Raw genomic sequence first — 14,681 nt, forward strand, 5'->3', positions numbered from 1 at the left:
GAGAGGCCCGCGTACCGCAAAAAAATAAAATAAAATAAAAATAAAATAAAAATAAAAATAAAAATAACCTAGGCGTCGACCTCTCAGTTGGAACGTCGGCAGCCACAGTGGCAGCGTGTCGGGACATGGACCCTGTCTGGGCCACCAGCGAAGTCGGCACGTGGTAGAGCTTCCAGCTCACCTCTGGGCAGGTGGCCCTGAGCTCCAGGAGCGGGGACAGCCCTGAGTCCGAAGCAGCCCTCTCACCGAGGGTCTTCCGCTGCATTTAAAAATGAGCCATTGGTGACTGTGTGTGTTGGGGCTTTAAAATATTTAGTGAGTTTTTGAACAGAAAAATGTTCCGAGCGGCTCTTCAAAGGCTTCCTGACATTGTTCAGTTCTCAAAAGTGAGCAGCCCCAGTGCTCAAGGCTGCTTCTAGGTAAGAGATAACCATGAAGTGGTAATATGGAAATGAACATTTTATTTAAAAGAGAAAGTTACGGAGGAGAGTGGAAAGTGCATTGTCTAGGGAGGGCCTTTGAGGGCTGGGAGATTTTAAAAACATCGGAAGCTGTCAGATCCTGGGAAGACCGGCACCTGCAGTGAATCTTGCCATGGCGTGGAGAGAAGTGTGGGCGCCAGATGGGTTCAGGGGTGCGGGAAAAGAGCTTACCCTGGCTTGACGAGGGACCCTGGAATCCTATTCAAGGGATACGCACAGAGCTTTTCTCCCCGTGATGGTGAATTCCGGACAGTTAACTTCCTCCCGGTTGCTCCAAGTTAGAGTTTTAGCAGTGTCTTTTGCTCTTTTTTTTTTTAATACAAAAAGTGGAAACATCTGAACTCTTTAGAACACGCAGCTACATGCTTCTCAGCAGCTGCCGTTTGAGTTAAAAAATATATATATTTTAATTGGCCATTTCATTCCTGGCCTGCCTAAGAGTTTTGCATCGTCTTCTGATACCCAACATTCCTCACGGGCAGCAGAACTTTCTAGAAAATGTGTAGCCATCAGAAGAAGAAACAGGAAGTGCTCTGGAGAGACCCAAGGAAATGAAGATGATGAAAAAGGAGATTGGGGGAAGGGAGGCGGCCCGTCATCTTAAAAACATGAGGAACCAGAGCAGCTGTGCGCAGTAGCCTGGTTAATGAGAGTGGCTGGAGCGGAGGTGAAGGGTACAGACTGCGCTTTAATTGGAAGATCTGTGACCTTGCGGGAGGTGGGGCTTCACTTGTGTTATGAGCGCCTGTGCCAGAAAGGGACTTTTCCTTTATCTTCTTATTTATTACTCGTTTATTCTGCCTAGCTCCAGAAAAGGATTTGCGGAGGGCTCTAAATAGCATGGCTTCTGGCCCGCTTTCCCGTGAGGCTGTCTGAGGTGAAGAGTTCTGCTCCCCACACGCGTTAACTAATAAGCCAGGACAGGAGATGCTGCCTCCAGGAAGCTGGCGCTCTCTGCCGTAGCAGGGTGGCACGCAGGACGGGAAGGCTGGGGTGTCCGTGTGGCCTTACCGCTCCCGCAGTAAGGACCACGGCCGCCCAGGGCCTTGGGAAGGAAAGGCCCTGTTTCCAGGTGGGGAAATTCTCCCCAGGGGCTCCAGCATGGGGAACTGAATTACACAGACATACTGGGAGGAGGAAGTTGCCCAGACACCCTGGAGAAAGAAAATTGCCTCAGAAGTTCTCCTGGAGCTGTGTTTAAAAGTGAGGTGAAGCTGACCTTCGGAATTCTTTTTTCCTTTTTGTCCTCCCTGCCCCCCGCACCCCTCTTGGTCTCCTCACTACCAAACACACAGACACATGTCCTGTTGCACGTGAGCGTGCAGTGATGCCCATAGACCACCAGACCTGGAAGGCAGGTCTTGGTTTCCAGTGGTGGGTGATCTGGCCCAGTTGCTTCTGTGTCTGGGAGAATCTCCACCCTGCCCCCCTGCCCCCTGGACAGCCCGCACACACTGCATGGCTCAGGGAGGTCCAGGCCCCTTGGACCTTGGACCTTGCGAGAGGTCAAGTTTAACCTGTATGGAACTCGGGACGTTTGGTCCCAGAGCCACTTGGATTTTACTGCTAAGGGTGAAGCCCCCAAGAAACATAATTTGTGGCTGGAAAACCAAAAAAATACATCTCTATACGGGATTTCAGAAGTCCTTAATCTTCCAGGGAGTGGCTGAGATGGGGCTTGTCTGCTCCAGCCCGCCCCGTGTACTCCCCCCTCCCCTTCCTGATACGGGGGTATGGAAATTAACATGCACGTTTGGCTCCACCAGGGAGCTTGCGGCTACCGTGCTTTATCAGCGTTCAAATCTTCCAGGTACAAGAACGTTTGAAAAAACAAAAGGGTATTTCAAGATCTCAGCTGTGATGTCGTGTTCCCTTTTCCTTTCCCGGCCAGTGAGCAAACCTGATGTTGGAAAGCAGGACCTGCCCACACCTGTCCTGTTCACGTGAAGCATGAGGAGAAGAGGTTCAGGCTGGAGAAGCAGCCAGTTTAACCCGCAGGTTCAGGACGTTGGCCGCAAAAGAGGTTCTGGTTGGAAGGTCTAGGCTCCATTTTGTGATGACCCTAATGATGGACAAAGACAGGGACGTTTTGGCTCTGTGCCACCAGCGTCCACTAAGACTGGCTCCCGATGTCAGCAGAGCCAGTTTGTAACAATTCCACACTTGCCACCATTAATCCTGACCATCCTGTCAGATGTGACATTCTTTCACTCAGTGTTTCTGGCAAAGGACCTCACCCCTCCCCCTCCCCAGGGGTCTCTGGAGGCCAGATTCCACACTGTGGTTAGGGGTGTGTGTGTGTGTGTGTGTGAGGCCAGGAGAGCAATGGTGGGGAACAGCTGTCACCCAGTAGTGATGTTCATGACATGCTGAATCCTTCTGTTCCTACGCATCCGTGTTTAAATCTGACAGCGCTTTCTGCATGGCCCCTGGTGTGTGAAACCCTGGGATTTCCTGTAGTTAAAATCCCGAGTGATGCAGAGGTATCAGCCGTTTCTCGTAAAATGTTCGGGCGGGTTTCCCTGGTGGCGCAGTGGTTGAGAGTCCGCCTGCCGATGCAGGGGACGCGGGTTCGTGCCCCGGTCCGGGAGGATCCCACAGGCCGCGGAGCGGCTGGGCCCGTGAGCCATGGCCGCTGAGCCTGTGCGTCCGGAGCCTGTGCTCCGCAACGGGAGAGGCCACAACAGTGAGAGGCCCGCGTACCGCAAAAAAAAAAAAAAAAAAAAAAAAAAGTTTGCAAGGCGATTTGGTTTGATTTGTGCTTCTTAGAACTTTATTGGATCAAAGATTGCCTAGTCAGTGACTGGGGGGGGGGAGGGGACAGTTTTGCCCCCCAGGGAGGTTTGGCAATGCCTGGAGAGATTTTGGATCCTCATGATTGGGAGGGGAGGGAGTGCTACTGGCTTCTAGTGGGTAGAGGCCAGGGATGCTGCTGAACACCCTGCAAAGCACAGGGCGGCCCCCGGCCCCCAGGCGGAGAATCATCAGGGTCTACATGTCAGTAGTGCCTTGCTTGCCAATCCCTGGTCTAGACCGTGGCCAGTGTGAAGGTAGCCCTGAACGGCTGAAATCTGCCCTGCTATCTTTTATGCAGTCCAGCCTTCCCATACTTCCTATTACTGGAATCAGGCATTCTCACAAACACATCTCCTTTGGCTTCTGAGGTGATGGGCTTAAGGACACCGTATTTTAGGGGCACAGAGGGATGTCTACCGAATTGCGGTAACTTGCTGAGGACGCATGCCTGGTCCGGGCTTTGCCAGGGCCGCCAGCCCACAGAGCAGGCTTCTTCAGCCCCTCTGCCGGGGACCTGCCAGGGGGTCGCAGGCCTGGGCCTGCTCAGAAGCCGTCCCGCTGCTGCCGCCCTCAAGGGCCGCGGGTCCCCGGACACACTCGGCTCCGGCTCGCCTCCAGGTCAGTGGCCCCGTGGTGCGCGAGCCCCCGTCCTCCGCTTCTCACGCTCTCTCTGCCTTTCCGTCCGTGTGTCTCCCCAGGTAAAGATGAGCCTTCCAGCTACATTTGCACAACATGCAAGCAGCCCTTCAACAGCGCGTGGTTCCTGCTGCAGCACGCGCAGAACACGCACGGCTTCCGCATCTACCTGGAGCCCGGGCCGGCCAGCAGCTCGCTCACGCCGCGGCTCACCATCCCGCCGCCTCTCGGGCCCGAGGCCGTGGCCCAGTCCCCGCTCATGAATTTCCTGGGCGACAGCAACCCCTTCAACCTGCTGCGCATGACGGGCCCCATCCTGCGGGACCACCCGGGCTTCGGCGAGGGCCGCCTGCCCGGCACGCCGCCGCTCTTCAGCCCGCCGCCGCGCCACCACCTGGACCCGCACCGCCTCAGCGCCGAGGAGATGGGGCTCGTCGCCCAGCACCCCAGTGCCTTCGACCGAGTCATGCGCCTGAACCCCATGGCCATCGACTCGCCCGCCATGGACTTCTCGCGGCGGCTCCGCGAGCTGGCGGGCAACAGCTCCACGCCGCCGCCCGTGTCCCCGGGCCGCGGCAACCCTATGCACCGGCTCCTGAACCCCTTCCAGCCCAGCCCCAAGTCCCCGTTCCTGAGCACTCCGCCGCTGCCGCCCATGCCCCCCGGCGGCACGCCGCCGCCCCAGCCGCCGGCCAAGAGCAAGTCGTGCGAGTTCTGCGGCAAGACCTTCAAGTTCCAGAGCAATCTCATCGTGCACCGGCGCAGCCACACGGGCGAGAAGCCCTACAAGTGCCAGCTGTGCGACCACGCGTGCTCGCAGGCGAGCAAGCTCAAGCGCCACATGAAGACGCACATGCACAAGGCCGGCTCCCTGGCCGGCCGCTCCGACGACGGGCTCTCGGCCGCCAGCTCCCCGGAGCCCGGCACCAGCGAGCTGGCCGGCGAGGGCCTCAAGGCGGCCGACGGCGACTTCCGCCACCACGAGAGCGACCCGTCGCTGGGCCACGAGCCTGAGGAGGAAGACGAGGAGGAGGAGGACGAGGAGGAGGAGCTGCTGCTGGAGAACGAGAGCCGGCCCGAGTCGAGCTTCAGCATGGACTCGGAGCTGAGCCGCAACCGGGAGAACGGCGGCGGCGGTGGCGGCGGCGGCGGCGGTGTGGCCGGGGTGCCGGGCGCGGGCGGCGGCGTGGGTGGCGCGGCCAAGGCGCTGGCCGACGAGAAGGCGCTGGTGCTGGGCAAGGTCATGGAGAACGTGGGCCTGGGCGCGCTGCCGCCCTATGGCGAGCTGCTGGCCGACAAGCAGAAGCGCGGCGCCTTCCTGAAGCGCTCGGCGGGCGGCGGGGACCCGGGCGACGACGACGACGCGGGCGGCTGCGGCGACGCGGGCCCGGGCGGCGCGGTCAACGGGCGCGGCGGCGGCTTTGCGCCGGGCGCCGAGCCCTTCCCGGGCCTCTTCCCGCGCAAGCCGGCGCCTCTGCCCAGCCCCGGGCTCAACAGCGCGGCCAAGCGCATCAAGGTGGAGAAGGACCTGGAGCTGCCGCCCGCCGCGCTCATCCCGTCCGAGAACGTGTACTCGCAGTGGCTCGTGGGCTACGCGGCGTCGCGGCACTTCATGAAGGACCCCTTCCTGGGCTTCACGGACGCGCGCCAGTCGCCCTTCGCCACGTCGTCTGAGCACTCGTCCGAGAACGGCAGCCTGCGCTTCTCCACGCCGCCCGGGGACCTGCTGGACGGCGGGCTGTCGGGCCGCAGCGGCACGGCCAGCGGGGGCAGCACGCCGCACCTGGGCGGCCCGGGCCCCGGGAGGCCGAGCTCCAAGGAGGGCCGGCGCAGCGACACGTGCGAGTACTGCGGCAAGGTGTTCAAGAACTGCAGCAACCTGACGGTGCACCGGCGGAGCCACACCGGCGAGCGGCCTTACAAGTGCGAGCTGTGCAACTACGCGTGCGCGCAGAGCAGCAAGCTCACGCGCCACATGAAGACGCACGGGCAGATCGGCAAGGAGGTGTACCGCTGCGACATCTGCCAGATGCCCTTCAGCGTCTACAGCACCCTGGAGAAACACATGAAAAAGTGGCACGGCGAGCACTTGCTGACTAACGACGTCAAAATCGAGCAGGCCGAGAGGAGCTAAGCGCGCGCGGCCCCCGCGCACCTGTACAGTAGCCCCGTCGCCAAGCGAGAGAATGCTGACCTGACACTTGCCTCCGTGTCGCCGCCGCCGCTCGGCACCCTCTGCGAGCCCCCGGGGCCCCAGGGGAGGCGGCCCTCCAACCTAACCTGTGTCTGCGAAGTCCTATGGAAACCCGAGGGTTGATTAAGGCAGTAAAAATTGTGGAGCCTTTTAACTGTGCAATAATTTCTGTATTTATTGGGTTTTGTAATTTTTTTGGCATGTGCAGGTACTTTTTATTATTATTCTTTCTGTTGAAATTCCTTTAAGAGATTTTGTTGGGTATCCATCCCTTCTTCAGTTTTTTGTTTCTTTTTTTTGTTTCTTTTTTTTGTTTGTTTTTTAAAAACTCAGTAGTAGCCTGAGCGATGACTCCCGAGCTATGTAGAGGGGAAGCATATATTTTAAATTATAATTTGGGGGGGGGGAGGGCGCTGCTTTTTTGAAATCTAAGCTAAGCATGTGTAATTTCTTGTGAAGAAGCCAACACTTAAATGACTTTTAAAGTTGTTTACTTTTTTATTCCTTTTTTTTTTTTGTCCTGAAATAAAAAGTGGCATGCGTTTTTGTTTTTGTTTTGGGGGAGGGGGTGGATGAACAGCGGATAACAATCTTTAAAGTTGTAGCACTTTGTTTCAGAATCGGAAAGGAGATGTAGCACTGATGATGTCCCGAGTAACAGAGGCCTTTTCTGTGTTGATTTCAACTTTGCAATACATAAGGAAACATTTGCGTGGTGGTGGTGGGGAGAGGCCCTCAGAAAACTCAGCACTGCCAGAGAAACAGGAGTTTTTGAGGGCTGCCCCCGGGAAATGGCCCAAGAGCATTCTAAAATAGTGCATTCCCATCAGATCCCGTACTTTTCTTGGAATGTCGGTGGGCCCTGGGATGCCATCTCTGCTATTTGCCGTAGATTAGACTAAATAAAATGGGCTGAGGGTACTTTTGGGGGTAGATGGTGGTGGCCTGCAGTGACACAGAAAGGAGAGAAACCAGTGGTGTTCTTTCAGGCTTCTTCTGGCTTGACAGCTTCTCTCTCTCTCTCTATCACCCCCACCACAGAAATCCTAAGTCATACATTGCTGCCAGTGACAACTGATCGTTTCCCAAGCAGACAAGTGTACTGATGGTGAATTGAGGGAAGTTACTATTCTCTCACGTAATGCACACTGATGACATTGTACGGACGGGGGGGCGGGAGGGGGGGGAGTGGGGGGAGGATCTTGCCAATTTCAGTTCCCTTTTACTGGAGAATGGGAAGAGTTCCATCCGAAGATGCCCAGCGCTACTTCCCAGGTTTTTTTGGTTTTTTTTTTTTTCTATCCCATTAGGTTGGAAGGTACTAAACATTGGACTGTTAAGATTAGACATTTGAATTCTGTTGACCCGCACTTTAAAGCTTTTGTTTGCATTTAAATTAAATGGCTTCTAAACAAGAAATTGCAGCATCTTCTTCGTTTTGGCCCAGAGGTGGGTTAAACTGTAAGGGATGGCTGAGATGGAGTGTCAGTATTGCTAAGCGTGGCATTCACAATACTGGCACTATAAAGAACAAAATAAAATAATTTATTGGACAGTTTTTCTACTGCCATTCAATTTGATGTGAGTGCCTTGAAAACTGATCTTCCTATTTGAGTCTCTTGAGACAAATGCAAAACTTTTTTTTTTTTTTGAAATGAAAAGACTTTTTTAAAAAAAAAGTAAAACGAGAAAAGTACATTTCTTTAGAAACAAACAAAGCCACATTTACTTTAAATAAATTTTCAAAAATCCTGGTTGAAGACATGAAAATGCCATAAGACCCAATCAAATGAAGAAATAAACCCAGCACAACCTTGGATATCCATTAGCTGAATTATCCTCAGCCCCTTTTGTCTGTGGGACAACGCTGCTTAGATGTGGAGTGGAGGTGATTTACTGCTGAATTAAAACTCAAGTGACACAAGGTACAAGTTGATATCGTTGAATGAAAAACAGAACAAAAACAATTCAGGAACAACGGCTAATTTTTTTCTGACGTTAAATTTAGTGCACTCTGTCTTAAAAATACGTTTACAGTATTGGATACATACAAGGGTAAAAAAAAATTGTGTGTATGTGTGTTGGAGCGATCGTTTTTTTCAGAGTTTGCTTAATAGGTTATAAAAAGATGCCACAGTGGCTGCGTGTATATTGTTTTCTTTTGGTGACGGGGTTTTAGTATATATTATATATATGAAAATTTCTTGATTACTGTAAAAGTGGACCAGTATTTGTAATAATCGAGAATGCCTGGGCATTTGACAAAACAAGAAAAAAAAAAAAAAAACCCTTTTCTTTTCCTTGAAAATGTTGCAGTAAAATTTAAATGGTGGGGTCTATAATAATTTGTTCTTGTCACAGTAACTGTAAAGTCGGAGTTTTAGTAAATTTTTTTCTGCCTTGGGTGTTGAATTTTTATTTCAAAAAAAAATGTATAGAAACTTGTATTTGGGGATTAAAAGGGGATTGCTACACCATGTAGAAAAAGTATGTAGAAAAAAAAGTGCTTAATATTGTTATTGCTTTGCAGAAAAAAAAATCCACATTTCTGATCTGTACTTATTTTCCTCCTCCCGCCTCTCTCTGGAATGGATATTGGTTGGTTCATATGATGTAAGCACTTGCTGTATTTTTACTGGAGCTTGTAATTTTTTAACTGTAAGCTTGTCCTTTTAAAAGGATTTAATGTACCTTTTTGTTAGTGAATTTGGAAATAAAAAGAAAAAAAAAAACAAAAACAAGCAGGCTGCCATAATATATTTTTTTAATTTGGCAGGATAAAATATTGCAAAAAAAAATTTGTATGTTAAGTCCTATTGTACAGGAGAAAAAAGGGTTGTTTGACAACCTTTGAGGAAAAGAAACAAAAGGAAGTAGCTAAATGCTTTGGTTCACAAATCATTTTAGTTGTATATATTTTTGTCGGAATTGGCCTCTACAAAGGACTGTTCGAATAGGGCTTCACTCTGAATGCCCTGAACCTTGCATCAAGGCTCCCTGGTGTGGCCACAGCAAACCAGATGGGAAATTCTTTATTTGTATTGAGTGGAAAAATCAGTGTTTGTCAAGGTATAGGTACCATTTCACAGAGCCCTCCCTTTCTTTAAGAGGCATCTGTAAAAGATGTCAGATGTAGAGGAGAGCCCAGAGCATCTTCCTCCTCTGCCGTCACCCTGCCCTTCAGAGCAGAGAGAAACGCAAGCTGAGCTTTCTTTAGTCCTTGAGAAAGCATTAAACAAACAAGCAAACAAAAATTGTAATAAAGGGAGCTGGTGTATCAGCTAGGCGCAGGTGACGTGATCTGTGGCTGGGGCCAGCGCAAATCGGATTTCAGGAAGGAGTCCCCATCACAACCAGGACCTTTTATCCCTTGGAGAGTGTTGGCCTGTTGTCTTTCTTACCTGCGTTGCTGCTTTTCTCTCCGAAACCTACATTCCGTCAAGTTTCCGAATGCCTAGGGCCTGGGACGAATTCGGTGCCTTTCCATAGCTTTCTCTTTCCTTCCTCTGTGTTTCCTCTCCATCCTTACGCCTCTGTCAGTCCTTTATTTGTTCTTTTTGTTTTTATTCGATTTATTTCTCCCTCTCTGTCCCCCCCACTCCTTTTTTTTTTTTTTGTAAAGCCAAGTAGCTTTAAGATAATAAAATGGTGTTTTTTTGGATGAGGGAATAATACGTTTTTTAAAAAATACCTATATCAGGAAGCCATTTTTTATTTCAGGAACTCTAAGAAACCATTTCAGGTTACGAAAGTATAACCAAGCATCCTGTCGGGCAATTCTTTACCAAATGCAGAAATCTTTCTTCTGGGCGCTTTTCTGTTTAGTATGCTCTTTGCTCCTTGCCATTTACCTTTGCAAAGTAGAAAGAAAGGGAGAGGAAGTGGAAGATAAAGCTGAGATGTCCATTTCCTACCTGCTTGATCCGAAGACCCAGGGGCCCGTCCTTTCCTCCGGATGCCCTGGGAAGGTCCTTTAGAGCCTCCAAGGCGATCCTCCTGTAGTTAACAAAAGCTAGCCAGCTCTCACCAGCTTCCGCAAAGTCACCACGATTCCAGGACTAAGCCATCCTAAAGCACAAAGATTTTGTCTCTGTCGACTGCAGAGAAATGAGCATTTTGCTTCTCTTTCATGTTTAAAAAGCCAACACTGAAGCAGATGACCCAGTGAGAGAGGCCCCGAGCCTGGGGGACCCAGCTGACCCTGCCGGTTTCCACACTGCCACAACTTGGTTCAAAGTTGCCACAACTTGGTTCAAAGTTGCCCCAAATTGGAACCTGCCACTTGCCATTTGAGGGTCTTTCACGGGGGGAGGAGGAAGCTGAATTCCTCTAAGCAAAAATGTGAAAAGTAGGGAAATCAGCCTTTCGTCCCTGTCCTAAGTGACAGTCAAAGATTTTGTGGAACACAGGCAAACCCATGATTTTGGTGCTCTTTGTATCAGCTCTGTGAAGCAAAGTTACATTGAGTTAAGTTGTTTGCATTTGTACTGGCAAGGCGAAATATTTTTATTACCTTTTCTATTACTTATTGTATGAGATTTTGTTGTTTACTTGGAGGTTCTGTCTTTTACTACAAGTTTGGAACTATTTATTATTGCTTGGTATTTGTGCTCTGTTTAAGAAACAGGCACTTTTTTTTTTATTATGGATAAAATGTTGAGATGACAGGAGGTCATTTCAATATGGCTTAGTAAAATATTTATTGTTCCTTTTATTCTCTGTACAAGATTTTGGGCCTCTTTTTTCCCTTAATGTCACAATGTTCAGTTCAGCATGTGTCTGCCATTTCATTTGTACGCTTGTTCAAAACCAAGTTTGTTCTGGTTTCAAGTTATAAAAATAAATCGGACATTTAACTTGATCTCCAAACCTTGTCCTTTTCTGTGTCATTCAAGGGTAGGGAATGGACAGCTTATTTCCAAGAGTGACTTAAAGGTCTTTCTCCATTTTTCTCCTGACTCAACCCCTCACTGCTGTATTTGGGCGGACAGGAAATAATGCCATGAGAGACCAACAGTGCTCCTCGTTTACCCCTGTGAAGCACTGTGATGTGGAATAGTGGTTCTCCATCCTACCTGCACATTGGAATCACATGGGAATTTTTCAAAATTCCACTGCCAAGGCCTCACCCCAGACCAATTTCTATCAGAATCTGGAGGTGAGATCCAGGCATCAGTATTTTTGAAAATGACCCAGGTGACTCTTACACAGGCAAGTTTGAGAACAAGTCGTTTAGAACTAAAAGCCCTTGTCTGGGAATGACAAGGCTCAGGTCTAGTATAATTCAGCTAACGTTTCCTGAATTCCCAGGGAGAGCCACTGGGTGAGGCACCGAGGGGTCAGAAATGAGTGGGACAGAGACCCTGCTGCTCTGGGTCCTTGGTCTGGTCTGGTCCCCTGGGGTTCCCATCATGAAGGGAGGCTGTTGGACTAGAGAGCATCTCCACCTATCCATGGGTTTTAATAGAATCACACAGGAGAACCACCCTCCCTCCCCCTGTGCGAGAGGTTGATAGAGTTGAGGATGCCTTCTTTAGGGATAATCTCAGATCCGGAGGAGGAGGCAATGTCTTTCAGAAGGAAGTAGCCTTTAGCTTGGCTTTTCCCCCTGCTGGGCCCAGAGCAACTGACAAGATGGAAGAGGAAGACGGCAGCTTTCCTTTGGGTTTCACCCACTTAGGAAACTGTTGCTTTCCTCCAATGAGTGACGGTCAGAGCCCACCCCTGCGTGAAACGGGATCAAAGATCCACTGGGTTCTCGACCACTCTTCCTTTTCTCTGCCGCACTCTGCGGCATGTGGGATCCTAGTTCCGCAATGAGGGCTCGAACCCACGCCCCCTGCAGCCGAAATGCAGAGTCTTAACCACCTACCAGGGACGTCCCTCTCGACCACTCTTCTTATGTTTCCTGTTCTTCAAGACACAAAGAACATTCCAGTCAAGTCACTTTTCTGCAAACTCACTGGGCACCATCCACAAACCAGGTACCAAGGTAGGCAACCTGGGAATCTTCACAAGGAGACTGCAAAAAGTGAAAACACTGAGCCATGCTTGCAAAGATGCTGTGTGGGTTCTGGCCAGATGATAGGAAGAATGAGGGAGATGTGTTCCTCTGTGTGCTGTCTTCAAAAAGTCACCATGCTCCCAAGGCCATATCTAACCAGCGGATGAATAGAGGTAGGATTTAAAGTCCAGCACTAAAAACGGAGTGGGTAGCCATTCAGGGCAGGTGGCCTGCCCTGCTTTCTAGGGGTGTAGAGAATAAGAATGCCCCGATAAGAATTCTCTTCTTTTCCGTAGGTCCTGCCTATCCCCCACTGACTTGTGATTTTTCCCGCCCAGAAAACGGTGCAAATGGCAGAACTGAAGTGGTCAGTTGCTTTCTGATAGGGATACACGGAGATGTGGTCATTTGGGGAAGAACCTCCATCTTAGGGTTGAGGAACAGACATCTAAACTGAGTAAAAAAAAAATACGCTTGGGATGATGTGTGAATGCCTGATATTCACACTCATGGCCTGTCCCTTCCCTCAGCCCACTTTGGAGATCACCAGCAGGGCAAAGGAAAAGCTCCATTCAATTCTCATTGTCCCATCCGTAGCTCTGTGACCTCAGGCCAGTCCTTTCCCTTTTCTGGGCCTCAGTTTTCCCACCTGTAAAATGGAGAGTTAAGGTGATCTGGAAGGAACCATTCTGCCTTCAGTTGCCGTGTGTGCACAGAGTAACAAAATTTGATGGGCAAGTTAAGGTCAGAAATGTGCCCTATTCAGATGACAAAACACAGGGTGAGAATGGGTTCTCAAGAACAGAAAATCCCATGTTTTTGCTGGTTTTACCTCGGGGTCTTCCGCCACCTTGCAAGTCACAGGGTCTCCCCATTTTCTAAGCGGTCCCGAGGACGTTGGGGACCTCAGAGTAGGCTGCAAAACAGCTCACTCTTCAACTGTAAGTTCAGCAATTAAAGCTAGAAAACATCTTCTTCTGCTTTGGAGTTAAAACTAGATGAATAGAACTTTTAAAAAAATGTTAATGTGATGAAATATATAATGAAACACATGTAACTTTCAAGCCAGGGAGGATCAAATTCTGACTTTCTTGTGTGCAGGTGAAATCTTAGTCACTAATTGTCTGCTCTGTCTAGCCTTCAAAACAATTTTATAGCATTCTGGTTAAAGATCATCTAGGATGCACTGAAGAAGTCAAAGCAGGTTGAGCTCAAAAGTCTATTTAATTCCCAAAGCAAAGACTGAGCTGGAGGTCAGACCTGAGCACACAGGGAGGTCTAGGGCCTGGTCTTTGCTCTCGAGGGACTCCTTGTTTAATGAAAGAAATGCATTATGAAACAAGGCTGCAGGATGGGGCAATGTGGGCAGTGAGAGCAGCCCAGAAGAGGGAGCAACTCATCCGCTGGGGGGAGGGCAGACTAGGGAAATTGTGCTGCTCCTTGAAAGATGAGTAAGGATTCACTGGGAAGTTGAGGAGAGGTGAGGGAGAAATGGCATGTCTTGCAGAGGGTAGGGAACAGGAGAATGCATGGATGTTGGGAAAGCACAGTGAAGCCCATGGAGAAGCAAAATCTTATCGTTGGCTGGGACCCTTAGAAGTCATCTATTACAAGCCCATCTAATATAGGAATCCTCTCCCAAACCCTAAATTATAGCACATCCATCCATCCATCCATCCATCTGTCCGTCCATCCATCCATCCACCCTTCCATCCTTCTATCTATATATCCATTTATTTATCCATCCATTCATCCATTCCACCCATCAACCATTCATCCATCCACCTACCCATTTATCCATTCATCCTTCCATTCCATTCCATCCATCCATCCATCCGTCCTTCCATTTATCCATCCAGCCAACCACCCACAAGTTATTCACTTAATAAACATTTATCAAAGACATATGCTGTGTCACATACTCTGCTGGGAAGTTACAGATCAGTAAGACTCACCCCTGCCTTCCAGGGGTTTACCTTTCAGTTGCCAGGATGGGACATCCATCCATCTATTCAGTTATTTATTTCCTTAATGACCCTGGAGTTCCTGCTGAGTGCCCCATGCTCCTAGACCCTGGAGATGTAGTCCACAGCATGGATGACTTCCAGTTAGCTGGGGAGGCAGTGAGTGAACAGACAAGCAGGGTTCTGTCTTTTGGATGGGAACTCAGGGTCCAACATGAGGCTGGGGGAGACATTCATGTCTTCATTACAGATTAGAAACACAGTCCTTGCCCCATTGTGTCCTGCTGCAGTCCAAACTGTCTCCCTTTACTGTGATCTCTTTCTCACAGGCCACGATGAAAATATACTTGTGTTTCTGTGGCCTTTTATAACCGAAGATGTAAAAAATAAGAAATGTCTAGTTTGGGACACATCCAGGATGTGAACGCAGGGGTCCTGTCTAGAGGAAGTGGGTGGTCTCCCTTCCAGTCTAAATCCCATGATGTGATAACAATGCTGGCATGTCGCTCATGGGACAGGCCATATGGAACTTTTTTGGCACAAAATGCATTGCAGGCTGAAGTTTCCAAAGGGTAGGCAGGTCTTCCAGCAAAGCCAGGAACTAC

At 49.9% G+C, this 14,681-nt stretch overlaps 1 protein-coding gene across 5 annotated transcripts in view; it reads left to right on the forward strand.

Moving 5' to 3' along the window:
* The window catches only part of BCL11B (BCL11 transcription factor B), a 91,946-nt gene extending 85,898 nt beyond the window's left edge, over window positions 1-6,048 (forward strand). For all 5 annotated transcript variants that reach the window (XM_060003948.1, XM_060003952.1, XM_060003950.1 and 2 more), the window contains one exon: window positions 3,977-6,048. In XM_060003948.1, coding sequence (XP_059859931.1) covers window positions 3,977-6,048 — 2,072 coding nt within the window. The remainder of the gene's footprint in view (window positions 1-3,976) is intronic.
* The last annotated feature ends 8,633 nt before the right edge of the window (window positions 6,049-14,681 follow it).

Source organism: Delphinus delphis, chromosome 2, assembly GCF_949987515.2.
Source record: "Delphinus delphis chromosome 2, mDelDel1.2, whole genome shotgun sequence".
In the NCBI taxonomy this organism is placed as follows: domain Eukaryota; kingdom Metazoa; phylum Chordata; class Mammalia; order Artiodactyla; family Delphinidae; genus Delphinus; species Delphinus delphis.